Source organism: Oncorhynchus clarkii, chromosome 22 (genome assembly GCF_045791955.1).
Source record: "Oncorhynchus clarkii lewisi isolate Uvic-CL-2024 chromosome 22, UVic_Ocla_1.0, whole genome shotgun sequence".
NCBI lineage: Eukaryota > Metazoa > Chordata > Actinopteri > Salmoniformes > Salmonidae > Oncorhynchus > Oncorhynchus clarkii.
The window spans coordinates 23664081-23689219 of record NC_092168.1 but is presented as its reverse complement, the minus strand read 5'-3'; the positions used below and the strand labels follow the sequence as shown (position 1 = coordinate 23689219).

Sequence of the window (25139 nt, the reverse complement as noted above, 5' to 3'; positions counted from 1 at the left end):
ATAAACACATTTCACTCTTTTGGCCATTAGTTGACTAAAGGCAGGCAGAGCTGAGGGACCAAGCACCTTTTTCCCCACCACACATCCCAGCCAACCACAATGCCTGATTAGAAAAACAAATAGCAACACCAGCATTACCACACTTTTCCAAATCCACCTAGATGGGAGAGGAAAGGCTCTCGAAAGCTAAGATCAACACAGAGCCGTGAACTCAAACCACAATGTGAGGGGAGGAGAATGAAAACCAAAAGACAGACAAAACTTCGAGCTGGGTTTCAAAGCCTTTATTAGGTTCCAGAGAAAATGCTAGTCCATACATAAACTAAATGTCACTTCAAGGTGGAATTTCTGATTGATATTAGTACAAACCAGTGAGGAAAATAAAGAGCAATAGCAATAAACAATGAGGTGATTTAAGAGGCTAAACATGGTAGGATTCTTCTGGAGGATCAAAACTACTCCTCCCATAATTCAACACACAGTTAGTGTTCTCAACCAAAGGGCAGATTCCATGACACGTCACAATACCAGTCATAATATCAACATGGCGGTGAGGAAAACAAATTATATATAGAAAAAAAAGAAAAAAAAGTTGAACACTTTCACTAGTCTCTCATACACACATCTGTAGATGCGCTTCCGCAAACTACTGTCTATCCCAAAACCAGTTAAACGCAATACGAATCAACGTCCTCTGTTGACCAGCGTATACAGATGCATGTATGCATTACAGATGTCAGACTAACAAAATAAAATGTGTAAAATAATTTAAACAGCTTTCATACACAGGCCTGTTTTGGTCTTTCCAGGTGAGTGTACTTACAGACTGACTACATGTTCACAATGACAGACACACAGGGCTGGAGAGTGAGGGTGGGGCCTAGAGCTGGGCGATATGGACACAAATCCATATTACGATAAATGTCTGAATTATCACCATAACGATTAATAGAATGATAAGTTTAGAACATTAATGTGCACCGGTAAGCCTACTTTTGTATTTTACCATACCCTTACAACTACTACTACAACTTTCAAATGTTGGAACTATCAAAAGTAATGTTGGCAATAGCCCATATTAGCAAACTTATTTCATTTCAAACTTCACATTTCTCTAGTATAGGCTACTTGTGGTTATTGATATCAGTAAAATGTCCTCGATAAATGGTCGGTGTGATCGGTGTTGATAATTTTTGGTTTATCGTCCCAGCTCTATTAGAGTACACTGTGTGTCATACAGCAGGGCCATAACACATCGGTATCTGTGTGTGTGTGTGTGTGTGTGTGAGAGAGAGAGTGGGGTGAAGGGGCGAGACAGAATACAAACAGACGATCAGACTGAGGGTTTGTAGCTTGTTTGGGATATACACTCCTCAATATCTGAGGACTGAGAGGGATGGACAGATTAGCAGACCATGTTTACCGAACCCCAGCCTAACAGCCAGGACACGCAGGGGAGGGGTGGGTGGATAACATTCCACGTTCCCTCCCCTCTTACCGGTACCCGGGACCAGGCTGGGCGTAACCCGAGCCGAAGGGGGGCCGGTTGCGGGCGTATGGGTTTGACACCCCGGGAGGGGGGGTGACGTTGCTACCGGGGGGAGGGGTGTAGCCGGGACGGGGCTGGTAACCCTGGCCAGGCTGGGGCTGGGAGCCTGGGGGCAGGCTGTAGTTGGCAGGCTGGTTGGCCTGGGAGGTGTAGTTTTGGGGAGGGAATACCCCTGGGGGGTACTGCTGTGCACCCTGAGGTGGAGGAGCCTGCTGTTGGCCTCCCTGGAAGCCGGGGGCTGGGGTCTGGCCAGGCGCGGGGGCCTGGGAGGTGGGGGCAGGGTAGTTCTGGAAAGTTTGCTGCTGTTGGGGCTGAGGGCCGCCAGGTTGCGGGGCCCCGGGCTGGGGGGTGTATCCTGCTGAGAGAGCGAGACAGAGTTGGGGACAGAAGTAGAGTATAACTTTTAGTTGTGATCCATTTCTCATTCATAGCATCGTTTGTGTGAAGCTCTGGGCCATTGTTACAAGATTAGCCTGTCCTTCTTGGACCTTTTCTAAAGGAAAGTGTGATGAGGAATGAGTGCGTCTTACCAGGGTACTGCATGCCATACTGCTGCTGTGGTGCTGGCTGCTGGGGTGGGTATCCACCTGGGGCCTGGTACTGGTACATCTGACCTGGAGAAGGAAGAAAGAAAGATATCAGTATGATTGCTGGGGAAAAAAAAAAAAAAAAGAAAACACGGCTAGAATCGGACAGGATGGGCTTAGTGCAAACAGCTTCAACAACTAGAATTAAAAAAGGATTGGTTCCTCAAAGCCCTGCACCGAGACAATGCTCTATGGCACATCACAGTCAGCTGTGCAGATCTAAGCTAAACACAAAACTTTGCTCCCTTGCTCGCTCTTACATACACACATTTGGATAGACCAGTGTGTATTGGGTCAAAGCGAGTGTCGTCTGTCTAAACAGGTCTGTGTCAGTGGACAGCCACTTTCCTCCCAGCTTTTATTAGCCATGACCTCACGTCTAACTGTGTGTGTGTAGTCCGTGTTTTAAAAAAAACAACTCTAGAATTGCATGTCCCCTTAATAACGTGGACTGAGGAGTGGGTTTAAGAGAGTCTGAAAATAAAAAGCAAAACTACACTCGCAAAACACTGAAACCGGTGGCCAACTAAAGTTTTCCAGTGAGTCTCACCATGTTCAGCAAACATGTAGTTGGCCACCAGAGTATTCCCTTTACAAGGCCTGTACCGCACTCCCAGAGCCCCTGGCGTGTAAAGTAGGGCGACGAAGTATTAAAAACACAGAGTAAAAGGATAATGAGAGAAGGCTGGTTTACGGTTCACTGGTTTTTCATGTGCCAGTTAAAGTGGAGCGTTGATTTTCCACTCTTAGAGAGGGCTCGTAACAGAGCCCTATGGAACTCCTTTGTGGGGGAATAGGGCCTGGAGATTGGTGCTAGGCTATCAGTAGGCTAATGAAGCAGTAATTTGTGATTGTGCACATTTTTGTTGTATCTTTCTGGCACTGAAACACACTTGTTCATTACGATAAATAACCAATAATGTCCTACGAGAAAATGCTGAAGTTTGAAAGGAAATAACTGTACTAATATGGGTGATTGTTGATGGGACAATTGATGGCTACTTTTAAAGTAGTAGTTTTAAAGGGGTAATATGAATATTTTTCATTCAATATATTGTTATAATTGTCAATTTATGATGTTTTTTTTTTCTTTCTTCCGTATTGCCCAGCTCTCTCACAACCACCACACCAGGGTTTCCATTAAGAAAATAAAAAAGTGGTGCCTGACAACGTGTTCTGGAAGATTTCAATTTACTGTCCATTTGAGAAATGTACCAGACCCATATGCACTGGGTGAGTAACCTATTAGAGTGTCCACTAACGGTGTTCAGAATGACAGAAACCACATTTACATTATGGTAATGCGTCTTAACAGAACATGACACTCCTGTAATGAAGCAGACAATAAAACATTTTCAAACATTTGCCAAAATGCAATTCGTAGGAAATCACCATTCTAAAACACTGCACCTGATGCCAGCATTATATGACAGATGAAAATCTGTTAGAACCTTAGAAGGGGAACCTAAAGATGCAACAACTAGGATGGGTTGATATGACTAGGATTGTGTCTTCGGCTCCTGGACAACGAAAGAAAGTTGATATGAAAACCAATAGAACAGGAGAGAAATGAAGTCTTTCAAAAGTGGCAAAAAGCCTAGCTGATTATTAAATTGTGGCTGTCAGTGAAGAGCATCGAAACTGCGTGTGAAGATGTGTCTTGAGTAGAACTTAAATGTTGAGACAAGGTGTGGCGATGATGGTCTCTCTCCAGAATGCACTCAGCTGTCTCCTGCCAAATCTTTTTGCATTCATTGTGGGAATTGTTTGCCCTTTGATTGTTTTAAAAAAAAAATCTGGTTACAAATCATTTCTGTTAATGCATTGTATTACTACACTGAACAAAAAGAAACGTAATATGCAACAATTTCAAAGGTTTTACTGAGTTGCAGTTCACATAATGAAAGCAGTCATTTGAAATAAATTCATGAGGCCTTAATCTATGGATTTCTCATGGCTGGGAATACAGATATGCATCTGTTGGTCACAGATACCTATAAAAATTTTTAAAAAGTAAGGGGGTGGAACAGAAAAGCAGTCAGTATCTCGTGACCACCATTTGCCTCATGCAACGCGACACATCTCCTGTGCATTATGCTGAAACATACGGCGATGGCGGCAGATGAATGGCAATAGGCCTCAGGATGCCGTTACGGTACGTTTGTACATTCAAATTGCCATCAATAAAATGCAATTGTGTTTGTTGTCCGTAGGTGATACCTGCCCACACCATAACCCCACCACCACAGGGGACACCGTTGCTGACATCAGCAAACCGCTCACCATACACAACACCATATCTGCCATCTGCCCAGTACAGTTGAAACTGGTATTCATTTGTGAAGAGCACACTTCTCCAGAGTGGCAGTGGTGAGCACTTGCACTGTCGGTTACGACGCCGAACTGCAGTCAGGTCAAGACCCTGGTGAGGACGATGAGCACGCAGATGAGCTTCCCTGAGACGGTTTCTGACAATTTGTGCAGAAATTTTTCAGTTGTCCAAACCCACAGTTTTCAGCTGTTTGGGTGGCTGGTCTCAGACAATCCCGCAGGTGAAGAAGCCAGAAGTGGAGGTCCTGGGCTGGCGCGTTTGCACGTGGTCTGCGGTTGTGAGGCCGGTTGGACGTACTGTCAAATTCTCTAAAACAAAGTTGGAGGCGACATTTGGTAGAGAAATTAACATTACATTATCTGGCAACAGCTCTGTTGGACATTCCTGAAGTCAGCATTTTATTTATTTTTTATTTCACCTTTATTTAACCAGGTAGGCCAGTTGAGAACAATTCTCATTTACAACTGTGACTGTGCCAAGATAGAGCAAAGCAGTGTGACAGAGTTACATATGGGATAAACAAACATACAGTCAATAACACAATAGAAAAGTCTATATACAGTGTGTGCAAATGTAGTAAGATTAGGGAGGTAAAGCAATAAATAGGCCATAGTTCTGAAATAATTACAATTTAGTAATTAAACACTGGGGTGATAGATGTGCAGAAGATGAAGTGGAGATGCTGGGATGTAGAGTAAAACAACAGTATGGGGATGAGGTAGTTGGGTGGGCTATTTACAGATGGGCTATTTACAGGTGCAATGATCTGTGAGCTGCTCTGACAGCTGATGCTTAAAGTTAGTGAGGAAGATAAGTCTCCAGCTTAAGTGATTTTTGCAATTAGTTCCAGTCATTGGCAGCAGAGAACTGGAAGGAAAGGTGGCCAAAGAGGAGTTGGCTTTGGGGGTGACCAGTGAAATATACCTGCTGGAGAGCGTGCTACGGGTGGGTGCTGCTATGGTGACCATTGAGCTGAGATAAGGCGGGGCTTTACCTAGCAAAGACTTATAGATGACCTGGAGCCAGTGGGTTTGGCGACGAGTATGAAGCGAGGACCAGCCAATGACAGCATACAGGTTGCAGTAGTGGGGAGTATATGGGGCTTTGGTGACAAAACTAATGGCACTGTGATAACCAATTTGGATGTAGTCTAAGTAGAGTAGAGGCTATTTTGTAAATTACGTCGCCGAAGTCAAGGAACGGTAGGATGGTCAGTTTTACGAGGGTATGTTTGGCAGCATGAGTGAAGGAGGCTTTGTGACATAGGAAGCAGATTCTAGATGTAATTTTGGATTGGAGACGCTCAGTGTGAGTCTGGAAGGAGAGTTTACAGTCTAGCCAGACACCTAGGTATTTGTAGTTGTCCACATATTCTAAGTCAGAACCATCCAGAGTAGTGAAGCTAGACGGGCTGGCGGGTGCGGGCAGCGATCAGTTGAAGAGCATGCATTTAGTTTTAATCCCTCTAACTTTAAGCATCAACTGTCAGACAATGACAATTGCACGCTCCCTTGAGACATCTGTGGAATTGTGTTGTGTGACAAAACTGCACATTTTATTGTGGCCTTTGTCCCCAGCACAAGAAGCCCCTGTGTAATGATTAGAGATGTACGATATCTCGGAATCAGACGATATTAGCAAAAAAAGGCCAACATCGGCTCGATGTCAAGTTTAACGCCGATGTGCATACCTATATAACGTAGGTAGATGAGGTGCATACCTATATAACGTAGGTAGATGAGGTGCATACCTATATAACGTAGGTAGATGAGGTGCATACCTATATAACGTAGGTAGATGAGGTGCATACCTATATAACGTAGGTAGATGAGGTGCATACCTATATAACGTAGGTAGATGAGGTGCATACCTATATAACGTAGGTAGATGAGGTGCATACCTATATAACGTAGGTAGATGAGGTGCATACCTATATAACGTAGGTAGATGACGTAATGACACCCTGAAAAATGCAGCGCTACACAGAACAAAAGCAGAAAAATAGTAAGCGCTACACTTCCAACAACTAAACAAGTTCAAGTCGAGCAGTCATTTGAAATAATAAGAACATTTCAGCAAGACAACAAAGGCAAAATCCATTAACGCCAAGATAATGGAAATCATTGCCCTAGACTATCCTCCGTTCTCTGTCGTGGATGATGTTGGCTTTTGCCGACTGGTCGAGCACCGGTACACGCTACCAAGTAGCCGCTATTTTTCAGATGTGGTTCTACCAGAGTTACACAGTATTGTTGAAACACATCCACGAGCGTCACTGTTATTAGCTTCATGACTGACATTTGGAACAGCGATATCAGCCCCATGAGCATGCGGAGTCTGACAGCACTGTGGGTCGACGAGGATTTCGAACTGAGGAAAGCCGTATTGCATGCTCAAGAACATGCTGGTTATCATACCGCTGCTGCCATTTCAATGGCATTTGAGAACATGAACACACTACTAGCGCCAGTCTAACAACTGACTGGAGAAATAAGCTAATCAACTGCATCTGCAGCAGACGTGATACCCTCTGTCATGGCACTGAAACGCCCGCTCAACAAAACTGCTGACAGACCGTGGGGTTAATAGGGCTAGGCCCCTATTTTTACTCCACTTCCTGTCTGAATGACGTGCCCGAAGTAAACTACCTGATGCTCAGACCCTGAAGCCAGGAGATGCATATAATTGGTAGCATTAGGGAAAAAAAACACTTTGAAATTTGTAGAAAGGTTAAAATAATGTAAGAGAATATAACATAATAGATATGGTAGGAGAAAATCCAAAGAAAAACCAACTGGATTTTTTTTGAGAGACCATGCTCTTCCAATGGCTTCCACAGCGTGTCAGTAGTCTATGTTCAAGGTTTCTGGCTTGTAACTTCAAAAACGAAGAAGAAATATCAGTTTTAGTACAGGGACCCCAGTCTTGGAAATTCGTGTTTGCGCGCGCCATGAAGAAAGGACGCATCTGCTAAAATCGGTTTCCTATTGAACATACTTTCCATAAGAAATATTATAGTTCGATTACATTTTAGGGTATCTGAGGAGTAAATAGAAATGTATTTTGACTTGCTGAACAAGTGGATTACTCAAAATCGATGGTGCCAACTAAACTGACTTTTTGGGATATAAAACAGGATTTTATCTAACAAAACGACACTACATGTTATAGCTGGAACACTTCGGATGACAAATCAGAGGAAGATTTTCAAAAGTAAGTGAATATTTAATCTCGATTTGTAAATTTATGAAACCTGTGCCGGTTGAAAAATATTTTGATGTGGGGCACCGTCCTCAAAACAATCGCATGGCATGCTTTTGCTGTAATAGCTACTGTAAATCAGACAGTGCAGTTAGATTAACAAGAATTTACGCTTTCAACCGATATAAGACACTTATATTTACCTAAATGGTTAATATCCATAATATTTATGATTATTTATTTGAATTGTGCGTTGTCCAGTTTCACTGGAAGTTGTCCCGCTAGCGGGACGCCTAGCCCTAAGATTAAAACGTACAAAAAGTACTGGAGGCTGTGAACAAGCGATTCGGTGGCATTCTCTCTCTGCCCCTTTACTGTGTCGCCACCATGCCCGATGCTAGCTACAAGGACCGCTACTTCGATGCAGACAAGAAACAGGGCTTACATGACGTTACATGCATAGCTGGAACGTTGACAGTGCGCACCAAGGAAGAGAGGCCGCGGACAGAGCTGAAACTTCACTGCTTGACATGTATGATGAAATCCTGGTTGAGAATGAAACTAATAAAAACAAAACAGCAAGTAAGTGAAATAAATAGATTTTGATTATGTTTTACTGGTAATGGTGACAAATGCCAACAAAATAGCTTTGTCACTGGGGTGTGTGTGTGTGCAACCTTTAACTAGGCAAGTCAGTTAAGAACAAATTATTATTTACAATGACGACCTACCCCGGACGACGCTGGGCCAATTGTGCGTCGCCTTATGGGACTCCCAATCACAGTCGGATGCGATACAGCCTGGATTCAAACCAGGGACTGTAGTGACCTCATGCTCTGAGATGCAGTGCCTTAGACCGCTGCGTCAGTGTGTGTAACTATTTAACTGTACTAGAATGCTTAAAAAGGAGAAGAAAAAAAATGTAATATCGGTATTGTTTTTTTTGGCAAGGAAAATATCAGTATGGCCAAAAATGTTATATCGGTGCATCCCTAGTAATTATCATGCTGTTTAAATCAGCTTTTTTGATATGGATTGGTGGATATGGTGGATGGATTATCTTGGCAAAGTAGAAATGCTCACTAACAGGGTTGTACAAAAAATTTGTACCCACAATTTGAGAGAAAAGGTTTTTGTGGATATGAAAAATTTGGGGATCTATTATTTCAGCTCATGAAAAACCAATACGTTAAAATGTTGCGTTTATATTTTTGTTCAGGATACTTTAGGTGTTTATTTTTCCCAGGTCTGGACCAGATGAATGAACCACGTTTTATTCCTCCACCATTGCTTTTCCCTCAATTATAACATGATGTGAAAAGCCACCTATATGATGAAACCAGATATATTGCTCTGAGACAACATCTATGGAGAATGTCAACAGTTCAAATCAGTTACTTCAACAATAAGTTACAACAGGACAGTCAGTCTAAGGTTCCCAGGTTAATGAGCCTATAATGAAGGGGGACAACAGCTGTAACCCCAATGTCAACCCCTGTAATGTGAGCACAATGGTGCTCTAGTGAGAATGACAATGTGTGGGTGTGGGTTGGCTGTTTTGGTGTCCTGCCTGCTATCCATCATGCATATTACACAATGTGATGGAGAGACGGATGGGGCTGCCGTCAGGCCTCATTGGCCAGAGGACTTCATCTCTGATCTCTGCTCAGTACATTTAAATCCCAAAGGAAAGAGAAATCACTGGGTCTCTATGGAGAGAGACCGACTGCCTGCACATGTATTCCTTCAACTGAACAGAACACAGCTGGAAAAATCATTCTCTGGAATGCCATTGCTTGACTGTAGTTTTAGACTTTTGGGGATGTTCTCAAAAAGGAAATATTGGTAGTCTGATAAGGGTCACTGTCTTTACTGAGGTGGGTGAACAGGTGTTATAGCACTCCTGGTTGCCCTCTCACCCAGAGAACACTCCTCCCTCTATGGTTGATCATCGTCTGATATGAAAGAGAGCCACTATACATATTCTGCTTATGGATCTTGTTAGTGCCATGTTTGCTTGTATACACAAACCAACCATGTGTTGTCAGAGAAAGAGGGGGAGCTATCTGGCCATCTACCCTTAAAGCACATGTGTCCACGATGACTTTCTGAAGAAGTCTTCTCTGTGCATATTCCCAATGCACCACACCCTTAAATCAACATGTTCATTCCCAACATGTTGGTAGAAGTGCACTGTTCCTATTCCTGGTCAACAATACAAATCGGTCTCCATTGTGTTGTGTTGACTTTGTTCATCTATAACCCAGGCACTCAGGGGAGACAGAGGGGCAGAGACGGTGTTGAATTTAGGGAACGTTTGGGGATCAAATTATGGTCAGGCACACCATTGGAGTGTTGGGATTGGTGAAGACATGTCCATGCAGCCTGACGAGGCTGTCTGCCCACCAGCTGCAGCCCAGAGTCTGGGAGAACCGGATGGAGGGACAAGCACAGCGAAGAAAATAGGAGGATGAACCCATGACGACATCCAGAAGAAGCCCTGTCATGACAGGGTTGGACTCAACATCTAAAAGGACAGCCAACCACATGGTAAGCGAGGTCACACTGAACCTAATAACTACCAATGACCATTATATGACCGTGCGGTCATTGATGGACAAACTAAAAGTGACCAGCACAAAGCGCAAGGGTCTGGAATTTATAGAGAATCACTGAGTTGTAGAAGTAAGAACTAAGGATGAATTACTGTGTAACTTAAGACTCTTATGGGTGTCTTGGCTCTGCTAAACTCAATCCCAACCCCTTGGAGAAGCCTGAACACTGGCCGAGCCAAAACCACTGTTCTGGGGAACACGGTCAAACCGTGACCATGTGGAACCGCAGTCTGTGTTCCAGGTGTGGTTTGGAGGTGCTGGTATGGTTCCTCTGAGTCACAGCTCAACGAGCCTACCGCGTGGATATGTGTGTTCCAGCTGTGGTTTGGATCCCGTGGTGTGGTTGTCTGCATGCTGCTTGTGGGTCTTTTTGGGTGAAAACAGATATGTCTCCAGAGATAGAGGCTACGGAGAGCCACAACATAAACAATTGTTTTAAAAGTGCATTCCAATGACAAAACATCCAAAATAACGAACTCACTAAATAAGAAGACTGACTCGCAACATTTTCCCCTGTCCCTTCCCTTCCTGTTTCTGTCCATCTCATATACTGAGATGCCAAACCCTAGGACACATGCACCTAGTCATCTGGTAAGAGAGTTAACTCGCCAGCAGGGCACACCTCTGTGTTGATTCCATAACACCATTATGGGAATACCCAGTAGGTCCTAGAGGAAAAGCTCAGGGAAGGTCTGGTCGGGAAGATTAACACCAAAAACCATTTCCCCCTAAAAACACCACCCCAAAGTAGCTCGCAACTAGAGACGACAGACTGCTTGTTTTTAATTTCCCAACCTTGGTCTGATCTGATCCCTCGCTCATGCATCTCTCCGTTAGAGGGGCCGGAGACTATGGACATCCCATTTTCCAAGAACTACATGATGTTCATGGGGGAGTGCAGATAGCAGGAGGGGATTCTACATGAAGAGTTGTCTGGCTGACTAAGATGGATGCCAAGATCATGAACGCACTGTTTATACAGTTGATTAAGTTACTTCCGTGAACAGTTTCTCTGTGTCTGTGATAACATGGAATTACTCATTCAATCTAAAATGGGCTTACATACAGTCTCATGTTAAGAGACATCATCCACTAAATCACAGCATGCAGAGTGTAAAAAAATATATATACACACACGGTACCGGATTCAGGACTGGGGAACTGGCCAATCCAAGTGCAGCATCTAGCCATCACCAAGTCAGATAGAGTTCTGCTGCATCAATGGCATTACATCCCCTACCAAGATGGCAGTTCCACTTCATTCCAACAGCTTGACAAACAATGAATACAAGTAGGGCAATCTATTCCTCCTGTTTGTGGTTGTAGACAAGCCCGAGCAGTGAACATCTGGGTTAAACCATTGTGAAACTGTCTGTAGTGATGAGGTGAAAACAGAGCAAAACACAACAGCGGTGGTAGTGACTGGGAGTAGTGACAACTCTACTGGGGCAGAACGGCCCAATGCTGCCATGCAAGAGAAGTGTTTTCCACAACACACTGACTGGGTCAAGGCTGCCCTTAGGCAATGCACAGGTCTAGGATCAGTTTAAAGCACAAACTGAAATGGGGTAGCTCTTGGGCCAAATTCATTCTCCTGTTTCGACAGGACAAAGCAACAGAGTCAACGCACGCACACACACTTTTTAGGGGTCTCAGTGGACCCCAGGTATTTGGAGGTGCTAAACCACCCACACTGATAATCTCTCCCTCTCAGAGGTCATAAACAGCTATTACAACCCCCCCCCCACACTCACTTAAGTTGTCATGGTTTTGTGATGTGTTTCCAGGGACATAAACAGCCATTAAACCCACTTTATTTACAGACACCACAAGTGTTGTACTCTCCTACTGCACAATTCCTCAGATCACATCGTTTCCTACATGTATTCACTCATGCAGAGCTGTGGTGTGTCTGCATATGAGTTTCATGGTCATTTAGAATGTGTTTGTTTTGTATGTGTTCCTAACCGTCCATGGCTGCTGGGGGTCCCTGCTGTACCCCTGCATAGGGGGCCTGTGGCTGGGGGGGTACCCCGGGCTGGGGGGCGGCAGACGAGGATGAGGCAATGCTGTCTGGAGTACCTGACCGCTCCTCAGCCAAGACACCTGGGGGGGCTAGATAAGAGATAGCGAAAGGGTATGTGAAAAATAAAACAGGGTGGAGAGTGAGGGTAAGGTGTGTGACAACAATGTAGTCAGAAGACTGCATAGAAAGTACAAACAAAGCGGGAAAAAAATAAATTGCAAGGCAACGATGGAATTACCTGGGACCTGGTCCTCACTCAGGCCGAAGGCGGAGATGACGTTCTTGCTGACCTCGCCCTGGTTCTTCAGGGGGTCGAAGGCCGACATGCTGGCCGCGCTGACTGGGACCAGGGCCTGCTTCATTGCTGCCTCTGCTGCTGCCACCGCCCTCCCCTCATGTCTATCCACCAAGTCTGAAGAGAGGGAGTGGAAGGTAGTGGAGAGAGAAAAGGAGAGAGCGACACGTGTCAACACACAATCACAAAAAAGACATGGACAAAGATGCTAGAGAAGCACACACACACCTCAGTTTGAGGCAGAGAGAGATGTTCATAAATAGTTCAATTATCGTTACTCATTGAACAGTCAAACCACTGCGTAAGTGGGGCTTACGAGGGGCTTTAATGGGTGTATTATCCTAACCCTGGGTTAAGGATGTTACCACACCAAAGGAAACACCTTGTAAAAAAAACACACTTCTCTCCACTACGCCTCGGATAAACAAATCCACCTGTTGCTGTCCGCCACACGCCAGCAAGCTAACAACGCTGATGCAAGGCATCCTGGAAAACTGCCCCTGGCATAAAGACTCTTACTGACAGTTGTGGCTGCTTTGCGTGATGTATTGTGGTCTCTACCTTCTTGCCTTTTGTGCTGTTGTCTGTGACCAACAATGTTTGTACCATGTTTTGTGTTGCTGCCATGCTGCGTCGTCATGTTGTGTTGTCATGTTGCTGCCATGCTGCGTTGTCATGTTGTGTTGCTGCCATGCTGCGTCGTCATGTTGTGTTGTCATGTTGCTGCCATGCTGCGTTGTCATGTTGTGTTGCTGCCATGCTGCGTTGTCATCTAGGTCTCTCTTTATGTAGTGTTGTCTCTGTGTGTTTGGTCCTATATTTATATTAGATTTTTAATCCCAGCCCCCGTCCTCGCAGGAGGCCTTTTGGTTGGCCGTTATTGTAAATAAGAATTTGTTCTTAACTGACTTGCCTAGTTAAAAAATATTAAAAAACATGGGGCAGGTGTGGAATGTGATTGGGCCACTGGATTAGAAGTGAAAGATGTTTTGGAAGGAAGACAAACCATCTCTTTCAGAGAGAAATTAATGAACTGATAAAAACAACCGGCCTGTAGCTGTTGGTATTTCATAAAGTTATAACAAATATGCTAGATGTGTGCATGTCTGTATTACATTAAATGATGTAAAACACACGTCACACTAGCAAACAGATAGGGGTGTGCATGTGTGTACCTACCCCGGTCTGGTGCTGATGCAGCCAGGCCAGGTTCTGAGGGGGGCTCTAGGCTGTCCAGAAGACTGTTGACTTTGTTCCTGAGCTCAATGAGCTCCCTGCGCAGATACTTCACCTGACTGGACTCCAGAGGTCTCGGCTGACCATTCACTGTCGGGGGGAGAGAGTGAGAGATGATATTTCAACATCAATACATTTCAAATGCTTAATGTGGCGCCTCGGTATGGAATTTCAAGATGTGGGAGGAGGAGGTGAGGGTGAAGGGGGGGGGGGGCACTTCCATCTCTCTCCATCCACACTACAGCACTCCAGAGCCATGGAAGACAGTGATGGAGTAATCTCCCCCAGACAGCCCTCCTGATCACTGTAACAGATGAGTCTTGAGGTCTGTACATTTCTTATGGTCCTGCGTGAGTCAAGTCAATTCCAGACTAGAGCAAACTAGATTAAACCAGACCAGGGGTTGGGATCCAGACCAGATCAAACGAGCTAGGAACCGAGCAGCAGGCCTGTTCAGGGTAAGTAGGATTAACAGACTGTGATGTTCAGCTATGGAGCCAGGAACAACACGGCACCCGAACAAACCAACAACCATTATTACTATTATATTATTACTGGTCTCACCCATCTCTCATAAACCCTGTCCCGTTAAAATCAAATGTAGGCTGTCATTGTCTTTAGTAAACACATTACTTCTGTTACACGCAGACATTTGCAGTCTGATAAGTCAGCATGCCTGCAGGTATGTGTGTGTGTGGTGGGGGATTCCCAGTGTCTTTGTGATCACAGACTCCCAAGCGTGGGAGAGATCTGTAGCCTCTTGCCAGTGAGGAATCCTGCGGTTTGGACACACCAGCCCTCAGCAACACAATCTCTCACATAACTGTCCATGTATTGTGTTATTTATGTGTGTGTTTATGCCGTGCACCTGTCCTGTTAGTGGCGGGTCATAAGGGGGTAGACTGCAGACAGACAGACACTAGGGACGTTTCTTGGACATAGAGCCCCAGACACCTGCAGTCTCAGAGAGGACTAGTAGTCCCCTGGTTCCACCACCACAACACTGGGTCAGAGGTCAAAGTACATAGCACAGAAAATGTGGAGTCATGTCTCCATGAAATAACAACTATATAACAGCTGTTAGCACCATCTATCTGTAATATATACCCTGTGTTCTTAAGCAAACTCATAAATTAACTACTTTGATGTTGACATGAGGTCAGATATGGTTAGGCCAGACAGATCCATCCAGGTCATGGTCAATGAGAGTGGGTTAAATGGCAACGCACTAGGAAGTAAGAGCTATTTTCTAGAGAAGAGAGGAGCCAGGTAATACCGTTAACGGGCAGCATGCTGTAGTGATATACAGGATATGGCAATTAAATCATCTAGGAAAAATAAACAAAGGCTACTATGCATGACAAGAGTGATGAACAGTGCTGACAGTGGCTACAGTTTGGGCCTTGAAGATGCTTGAGTACAGTTCTGCTGCTCACTGGGTCTGTTATGCTGTTAGCTCTGTGTGTGGGTGTGTAAGAGAGTGAATGAGACATAACGTTTAACTGTGTGTGTGTTTGCTGGCCATGTGCCTAGTGATGGGATATAGGACTGGGCGATATCAAATTAATTTGAATGTATGTTATGTGGAACATGATACAGGCATGTATGCCTGTATCACAAGAATCTAGGTTGAGCGTTCTGTCTCCTTGTGCATCTTCCCAACCGCACACTGACACCAAGCCCCTCCCCCTGCCACTCACAACAACAAAGACAACTTCTTCCTCTGACAACAAGCAGTTTAAACTCACTATTTGTTTCCAAATGACAGATTCTATTGGACCATATCTCCAAATGCAAACTCTTAGACATGATTTTATTGTAATCAGCTAGGTTTCCATCCCACTGGCATGCAAATATTCTACATTTTATATTGATAAAATCACAATTGAATTAATTTTAGAAGAAGGCTGTAACCTATCAAAATGTGGAAAAAGTCAAGGGGTCTGAATACTTTCCGAATGCACTGTATATATTGTGAATCTGCCTTAAGTTTGAGAAGATAATACATTTTTAGCCCATACTGCCCAGCCCTAGATGGATCCCTGTCTAGTGCTAAACACCACAGCATACATCTGGGCCTGAGAGACTAGAGGAACCATGTATCATCTCAATGAGTCCCAGTGCTGCTCTATAGAGGCCTTACAGGCTGCAGACAGGCTGCCATAGCACCACAATCCTCATCAGCACTGCCTGGACGGGGATGGACTTAGCAGACAATTACAATAAGAGTGATAATTCAACAGAAGAGGGCGTCCGTCCCTCATATGAGCCTCAGCTCTAGAAGGCCAGAGGTGCTAAATCAGCACACAGGAACCTCACAGGGACAATGTGGTGCAGAGGGCTGAATGGGGGTGAGAGAGTTATAGGGGCACAGAGGACATGGTCCAGGGATATCATGGAAAAGAAAAGGAGAGCCGCACACTCTAGGAGCTCAGATGCAATCATTTAATAACCAAACCACCAATGTGTCGACCCTGATGAAGACAGCTTGTCTGTTGAAACGCTGGTTATTAAATTATTGCATCCGAGCTCCCAGAGTGTGCGGCTCTCCTTTTCCTTTCCAAGTGTTCTACTCCGCTAGCCAACACCTCAGGTAAACAGGTGTGCGTGTCTTTCGCCTCCAGGGATATCATGGGACATGGTCAGTTGGTACCAGCAGGGGAACAATCAGCCCCACATAGAACTCTGGTTTGACACACAACCCCATATGACCCAAACCAGACGAAGGCTGTAGCTCTGTTCAGAAGTAGTGCACGATATGGGTGGCAGGTAGCCTAGAGGTTATAGAGTTAGGACAGTAACCGAAGGGTCACTAATTCAAATCCCTGAAGGAACAAGGTGAAACATTTTCGAACAGTCGGTCAATGAGCCCTTGAGCAAGGCAATTAACACTAATTTCTCCAGGGTTGCCGTTGATAATGGCAGATCCTGGCCGTGAGCCAACTCTCCGAGGGTTTCTCAGGGAGTGGGATACGCAAATAAATTGTTCTAAGTTACACATGCCTATTAATACACACGTGTACATGTGAGAAATAGGGCAATTATAAGCACCCACCAAATGATTATAACTATTTATATGGGAAACAGGGTGTCATTTGAGATGACTCAACACCTGGACCATGACCAGGACAGACAGAGAAAAGCACTGTCCAACACTATAGGAGACCACCAAATCTCACATAGGAGAGTGGAAATCCTTTTAGAATTCCCTTAACATTAGTGTAATTCTACAGACAGAATCCCAGAACCCTGTGTGTGTGTGTAACATTTAGCAGAGACCCAGGGGGTCAGGAGAAGATCCTGTAGAGACACAGCCCACCGGGAGGATCCCACTCTTCCCTCCTGCTTCCAATCCTGGCACACGTCTGGAAATATGGGATCCATGTGCGGTCACGACTGTGGCGCATGCTGACGCTCTGGGTCTCGGGATGGAGTAAAAAATAAATTGTCATGACGTTGCCCTCTTTGGGTACAGCGAGCACCATCCCCCGCTCTCTGCTCCTTCAACCAGGCTGCTGTGGTCAGTGATGTCGTAAATTCCTAGGGAAGACCCTGCCTCATGGCCACACAGTATAGAGATAGAGTGAAGCTTCATAGAGAACAAAGGAATTTTTTCTACCTCACAGAACTTGAGGTCTGAATAAAGTTTACGTTCTGGAGAAGGTATAAAAGATGGGTGAAGAATCCAGCTACGAACTGGTCCGTTTGTCACATCTTGGGGAAGCTCATGGGAGACGGTGCTGCCACATTACCATAACGCTGTTTATATAGCCTCAGATATGAGGTTTACATCTAATCGTTGTATAAGATGAATGAGTGAGTATGATACTGTTTGTAAAATGGTGTAATGTGATTTTGGACTGTTTAATGAAGGAAACTCCAATTCCCTTTGAGTTTAACTAAATCAGAGGACCGCCCATGAACCCAGTTAGGGTCAGGCATCCTGGGACAGCCCCTTTTCTGCAATTCCGAATAAAATCCCAATCTTGAGAATTCCTCAAGTAGACCATGTTTCTCTCAATCACGAGAGGACAAAGGTTGCTGACCATTGCTGAATCTTTTAACCATACCACGTGGTTAAACTCTTAGACTATCGATACCGACAGAATAAGAACAAGTCTTTGATATTAATTACTACTCTGCAGCTAGGAATTCGGTATCATTGAACGCGAAGAACGACAACCGCCGAAACATCCACATTCTCCTATCATTTCTTGTAACCATATTTACTTTGTTTGTTTGTTTATGCATTTCTGTGAATTACTTAGTTAGTAATAAATAAATTATTTAAGACAATTGATGTATGGATGACTCAAAGTGAAGACTGGGTTCGTGCAGATAACCAACAATTTACGACGTTTGGAATGAGACTAACGTGAGGTAAAGTAAATAATTAATTATTCAGAAGACTATTGATCAGATATGAAAATATCTGAAAGGTTATATTGGGAAATTATAACTTTGTAATCTGAATATTTTCCTTGGTGCCCCGACTTCCTAGTTAATTACAGTTACATGATTAATCAGTTTGATCGCGTAATACTAATTACAGAGAATCTTTGATAAAAACTAAGTCTTCAATTTAATGATAGTAAAGACGCAACAAAATAAATCCCCAAACATGTATTTTTCTTTTCCTTCATTATGTCTGTCTTTGCTGCCACTCCCTATCTATCTAATAATAGCAGGGACAGTTCAGGGACACTGTGCTGCAGTATAATTGGGGGCAGAACACATGAAATAACATAATGAGGTCTGCATTGGAGATGAGCGGGAGCAGAGGTGTGTGTAAACAGTAACACACATCTGACATCTGCACTGTAAAACAAAGGTGGATCCATAACACCTGGCCAGTGTACAATTCTGTGTAATGGACCCACAGCTAGACCACACCTGAAGTCTCTCACACACGAGGGCATCATGATGATTAGGCCTAAAGCAGTAAAGCCAGCATAACTCTCCCTTTGACCTACAGTGTTCTGTTGAAAAACCACAAACTAATTGTCAATCCATCCATCATCCTAGGCAGAACACACTCTTAAAATGGGTTGACACCCAACCATGGAACGCAAGCTGGAGCTTGACCTCTGAGGGACATGTGAAAACAGACAACTTCACAAGTATAGCTTGGTGCCTCTACAACCCAAGCAGCAGCACATCGATGCCAGCCTTGGGACAATACCAGCATGAGAGAAAGAGTGTCAAGGGGGTCAAAGCAGGAGTGTCGGGTTCAATGTCAAAATGAGACTAGACTGCCTCCCAGTGGCATGTTAATGTACACAAACCATAAAACTATTGGAGGGGGGGGGCTGTTGGAACAGAACAGTCAGCGTGAGTATTCAAGTTGCTACAAAGGAAAGAAGTTCTTTATACTACGGTACCATAAAGACTAGAATAACAGAATGAACCTACTTTAATTTCTAACGGGACAAATCAAGTTTGTTTGATTATTACAAGATGGGTGTGCTTGGCACAGCAGCACATAGGGCTATGCTAAAAAAGGGAGGGATGGTTATGTATGTGTATGATGATATCTTACCAAACAGAGTGAGTTTCAGTATTCTACTGCACTGGATGGCAAAGGAGAGATCCGAGCTGTCAAAAATAGTAATGAGGTCATCATCTGCAGGAAGAAAAGAGAGAACAGCATCAGAATCAGGTCACATTCCAATCCTTTTTTCCACCATTTCTTGAGATAATGGCTATTCTGAAATGGCTGAATAGGTGAAACCTGTGTAACCTCTACAATTATGGCTGAAGATTACTGTAAAAAGGGGAGGATAGGGGGGATGCATTCTCAAGTGTTTGAAAGAGAACCTCTGTTTCCATTACCAGCAGGAAACTAAATGTTGAGGGGTCAGATGACATCAAGCTAACACAATGGTGATAATACAACTTAATCCAGTGCTGGTCTAGAGCAGCACAGCTTACCTTCATCCTTGTATTTGATGGTGACCTCATCGTTGCTCTGCAGCTTGCCCCTGAAGACACGCTGCATCATCAGCACCAGCTCGTCATAGGTGATGTCCTCGTTGTGGATGGGTATGCGTCTGATGTCATCGCCCAGCTGGGCCTTGATGATCAGTTTGCCGCTCAGGTCCAGCTGTCCGTTCATGGTGCCGTCCGCCCTCTACTGCTCCCACTGCTGGGGGGGGGGGGGGGGGGGGGGGGGGGGGGGCATAAGAGATTTAACACACCTAGAGCATGTGGAGAATCATGTAAGTTGGATTATGGTGTCTTATTATATCACCATTAACCCTAATAGCGCCAACAGGGCTTATTTGTATCCCTCTTAAAATGTTGGGACTTTGTCAGGCAACTAGATTGCGACAAAAAAACATTTCTCATTTAATCAGATTTGGCCCTTGTGGCAGCCACTATAACATTTAAATAGATATTTAGCTTCCAGTCAATATCTCTATACCAGGTCGAGAGTCATCTTCCAGATGCAATGGGAACGGAGTAGGGATGGGTGGTATCCAGTCTCTGTACCATACCGGTGTACATACAGGTGTATACAGTTTACCGATTGTTCACACAACAGGCAATTTTTTTGGGACACCAAACAATTTAGGCAACAGGGATCTTGATCCAGGAGGGTTTGAATGTCTCTGCTGTAACTAATAAGCTTGATATCCAGCCACTTGGCTAACAAGTTCGCAAACCAAATGCATAGCTGGAGCCTTGAGCTGGATGTAGATGCTTTAACACCTCTTAGATCGCTTAGTTATAGGCATGTACCAAATGAAGTTCAATGGGTTTCCATTGGATTTTTAACTCTACTGACGGTTCTGACATTGATATTTGTATTATATAGCGCGTGTGCCCATTCCGTTATTGGCACATGCACTCCAGCCAACAGTATACAGATACTGTATCTGCACGCTGTTGGCTATAGCACACGAATGGCCTACATTATGAGATTAAAATGGATAAAAGAGCAAGATTGTTTTATTAGTCAAACGGCAGCAAGGTATCGATGATCACGTCATCAGAATAATACACTCAGTGTTTATTTGAAAGGAGCGTCAAACTCATCACCTTGCACTTTCACCACCATGTGAAGTTCATCATAACTTATTTCATCTGTAGTCTAATAAACTGCATGCTTTCCCAACGTGTCATAGGGGTAGCAGACAGGATGTCATCGCGTGACTCCAAGTTCACTTCGATATGATTATATCAATATTAGCGCATTAAAACTTCTTAGGGATAGCCCCCTTTTTTTCAATAAATGACATACCCAAATCTAACTGTCTATAGCGCAGGCCATGAAGCAAGGATATGCATATTCTTGGTACCATTTTAAAGGAAACACTGAAGTTTGTGGAAAAGTGAATTGAATGTAGGAGAATATAACACAATAAATCTGGTAGAAGAAAATACAAAGGGGAAAAAATAAGTATTTTTCTACCACCATCTTTGAAATGCAAGAGAAAGGTCAAAGTAATAACCATCACTCTGGTTGTAATTCTGATAGTGTCCACAAGATGGCAGCAGTGTATGTGCAGTTTCAGATGGATAACTTGAAAAATGAGTGAACAACAAGACTTTTAGTGTGAAGTCCCCAGGTACATTTGGGCAAATCGTGAAGGAGACATTTGCATTCATATTCAATTTTGCAAGAATATCATCAAACCTGTATACTTGGACTTTGATTTAGCTTTCCAAGTATTAGTAGCCATATTATAAGTTCAACATTTGCAAAATAACCAGTTTTCATAACTCAAAATCCTTATAATTTTTGTCCAAAATGAAAAGGCATGCTGTCGTACAAGGTTAGTAGCTACATTTTACAATATATACATGGTTTCCAGATACTCCCGTAAAGCTATCTAGCTAGCTTTGTTTGACCCCAATTGGTGCTTACTTGACAAAGAAAGTCGTTCAAATGATGGCCGCCCGCAACATCGGCGTGCCATGAAGGCATCGCTCTCAGACCAAATATGGTGTCCTATGGGATATACTACACAACTAATTAAGAATAGATACGAACGTGATTTGATTCGTTAAAACAACGTTGAGGGTGAGATTTTCACAGATTAATTTCTTAGAAAATTGAATAAGTGGAAATACAAAATCGATCGTGCATGCTATATGGATCTTTTTAGGACATGAAAAATTATTTTATCTAACAAAACGACACTTCATGTTATCTCTGGGACCCTTTGGATGATAAATCAGAGCAAGATTTCAGAATGTAAGTACACATTTCACCCTCAGAGGTGAATTTATCAAACCTATCGCAAAGAGAGAAAAAAGTGTTTTATTGTTAGGAGCTCTCCTCAAAAAATAGTATGGCATTTTTCCCCGCAGTAATAGCAACTGCAAATTGGACAGTGCAGTTATATGAACAATAATTTAAGCTTTCAGCCGATGTAAGACACTTATATGTACCGACATGTTGTTTCTCTAAAATCTGCATAAATCTGATAATTAATTTTATCAACACAAAAATATCCCACATCAGGCCTGTCATTACATTTTTTATCCAACATGTACTTTACTCACATAAAAAGGATGAAAGGAAACCAGATTAGTGACCATGTACTTTCAATGGCAGTTCTTACTTTCATAATTTTGCCACAAGAGACATTGTGCTGATTTCCAGTATATAGTAAGCCCCACCACCCTGCTATAAATGTGGGAACATTAAAAAACATATGCTTATTTTGGGTAATTTAAACCATTTACTTGTGTTACAAAAGGTGATTAAAATAAATTGTCAATGCTTGATTGAAAAGACAGTCTATCATTACCAATTTGGGGTAAAAAAAAAAAAGTACCTCCGTTGGTGCCTTTAGGGTTAAGGAAAGAGAGGGAGGGCATAACAATAACAGGCGCCTATGATGCAAATAAACCACTACACTAAAGGACTACAGTCATTTAGATGATTAGTAAGCCGACAAACAACCATTGAAAAACTTAAGCATCACCACATTTTTTAAAAATCCTTCAGATACAGACAAAGTGCTTGGACCATGGAAGAATGGTGTTATCATTAATCAACCTTGGATTCACTCATCTTTACCTTTGTATGGCAAACAACACGTCACTGCCCTTTACGACATTGCTCAAGTGCTACTATATAGTTTACAGTTTCACTCTGCTTCCAAAGTCTACGGTTCAAGTACAACAGCCTGAGCTAGCCTGAGAGCTAGCCTGAGCTGTCAGTCTGGTTCAACAAGACTTTGGCCTCTAGGCCTAGTACTGTAACTTTCATTGAAAGAGGGAATTACCAGAATGTGTAGATTAGATTATGGAACACTGCTGTTTAATGTCGTTAGAATAAAATACGGGCTAACTAGCTAATCAGATGAACAGATTAGATTAGGATAAACAATATATTCCCTATCCAGTCCACACTAAAATGAGCCTATCGAGAAAATAGTTAGAATAGTTTCAAATCGCGTGAACTGCAACAACTTGTTGGTCTGGCCAGCAGTGGCTAGCAAACTAGAGCTAACAGTATAGTATCTAGCTAGCTAAATTAAATTACCAACAATAATGTGTCAAACGAGGTTAGTTAAAATGACCTACAAATAGACTTAGCTAGCTAATAGTTATGTTATCGAGGACAACATAATACGGCTTGTAACATTACATAAAGCATTCAGTTATAGTACTAGTTAATGAAAGGGCGAGGTTCAGGATTGCAGTTTGTAGTCTTGTCTGAGATTCAATATAGCTAGCTTGCTAACTTGGCAGTTCGTTGTGATGTCAATAAACTCGCTAACTCAAAATCAGTTGTACTGGCAATATTTATAACCTAGATAGCTAACTAATTGTATCGTTAATACGTGTCGAAAGGAAAGTAACTGGTATGCAAGCCAAGTTGTATCATATAAACATTACCAGGCCATTTTCCTGTGTCACTGACAGGATGTAGAACCCTGCCAAATACAGACCCATTGAAATCTCCCATTCGTGGTTATAATGTTGACTTCCTGCAAAATATTTATCCAAACTGAACATTCTTACCGGCGTCAAAGAACGCATGATCATCGACTTAATTTAACACAAACACACAATTTCATTGTATTTCTATCATCATGTAGCAATACAATTTCATTGCACTTCTACCATCAAATAAATTAGGCTATAAAAACAACAAACCCGATGCTAGCATCAATCGTTAGCATAGCTAACGTTTAGAATCTGATTAATGTTGTCAACATACATTAGGAATATTTAAAATAAAAAACAAGTATATGAATCCCACCTGTAAATGGACGTCTTGATCCCGCGGTGGTATCGGTGGTTCTGGCAAGACCGTGTCAGGCAAAATCTGTTACCTGTGCTGGCAAACACAGAAACCCAGCTTCACATCAGGAAGTCTGTCCGCTTGTCGACGTCAACCTGTACGTGGCATACAGCGGAGGGCGCAGTCGCAGCGGCTCGACTGTTTGACACGTTTGACAGTGACATTTGAGGGAAATCAGCAGATTCTTTTCTGCATAGGCGCAGGTTGAGAAATTGAGTTTTATATTATAAATGTGTGACTCTGTGCGACTGCTTTCCTCTGTACTGTGTTTTGCAGGTCGTTCTTTTCATTTCAAAGGTTGCAGTGACACACAGTACAATTAAAACGTTTGGACACCTACTTATTCAAGGGGTGTTCTTTATTTTACTATTTTCTACATTGTAGAATAATAGTGATGACATCAAAACTATGAAATAACACATATGGAATCATGTAGTAACCAAATCAAACAATATTTTAGATTCTACAAAGTAGCCAACCTTTGCCTTGATGACAGCTTTGCACACTTTTGGCATTCTCTCTACCAGCTTCATGAGGAATGCTTTTCCAACGGTCTTGAAGGAGTTTCCACATATGCTGAGCACTTGTTGGATGCTTTTCCTTCACTTTATGGTACATCTCATTCCAAACCATCTCATTTAGGTTGAGGTCAGCACTCTCCTTCTTGGTCAAATAGCCTGGCGGTGTGTTTTGGGTCATTGTCCTGTTGAAAAACAAATGATAGTCCCACTAAGCGCAAACCAGATGGGATGGCATATCGCTGCAGAATGGAAGGGTAGCCTAGTGGTTAGAGTGTTGGACTAGTAACCCGAAGGTTGATGGGGCAATGGGTCAAGCATACATGTCATTTAAGAGGTATATGAATGATGAACATTACAGTTTGGGCACATTACTTGGCAGGGGCAAATCAAGACCCCTTGATAGCAGTCAAGACACAGTGTAACCTTTCAAGCCTACTTAGTGAGATAATGCATCATTTTTTTGCCATTGGAACACAGAATCTCATGTCTCTCAGGCTCAAGCTTTGGACAGTA

General features: G+C 43.2%; 1 protein-coding gene across 4 annotated transcripts; it reads right to left on the bottom strand.

Moving 5' to 3' along the window:
- Window positions 1–269: 269 nt before the first annotated feature.
- On the bottom strand, window positions 270–24213 carry LOC139380675 (trafficking from ER to golgi regulator). Of its 4 annotated transcripts, none has more exons than XM_071123600.1 (8): window positions 24064–24213; window positions 19773–19986; window positions 19381–19464; window positions 13785–13931; window positions 12549–12722; window positions 12253–12399; window positions 2080–2163; window positions 270–1904 (listed from the first exon to the last, which is right to left on the bottom strand). In XM_071123600.1, exons 2-8 carry the CDS (start codon window positions 19954–19956, stop codon window positions 1495–1497), a joined length of 1230 nt encoding a protein of 409 aa, XP_070979701.1. In that variant the 5' UTR covers window positions 19957–19986; window positions 24064–24213; the 3' UTR covers window positions 270–1494. The 4 variants fall into 4 exon arrangements, with proteins under 4 accessions (XP_070979701.1, XP_070979699.1, XP_070979700.1 ...); XM_071123598.1 differs by having other exon boundaries at window positions 270–1907; window positions 24064–24211; XM_071123599.1 differs by having other exon boundaries at window positions 270–1907; window positions 19773–19983; window positions 24064–24204.
- Between the last annotated feature and the right edge of the window lie 926 nt (window positions 24214–25139).

Excerpts from the sequence above, each read along its gene's own strand:
- LOC139380675 (XM_071123598.1), bottom strand. The coding sequence starts at position 19,956 with ATGAACGGACAGCTGGACCTGAGCGGCAAACTGATCATCAAGGCCCAG. Across the intron at positions 13,932-19,380 it reads ACTGAAACTCACTCTGTTTG|TGAATGGTCAGCCGAGACCT; the intron begins GTAAGATATCAT and ends TCCCCCCGACAG. Across the intron at positions 12,400-12,548 it reads GAGTGAGGACCAGGTCCCAG|CCCCCCCAGGTGTCTTGGCT; the intron begins GTAATTCCATCG and ends TCTCTTATCTAG.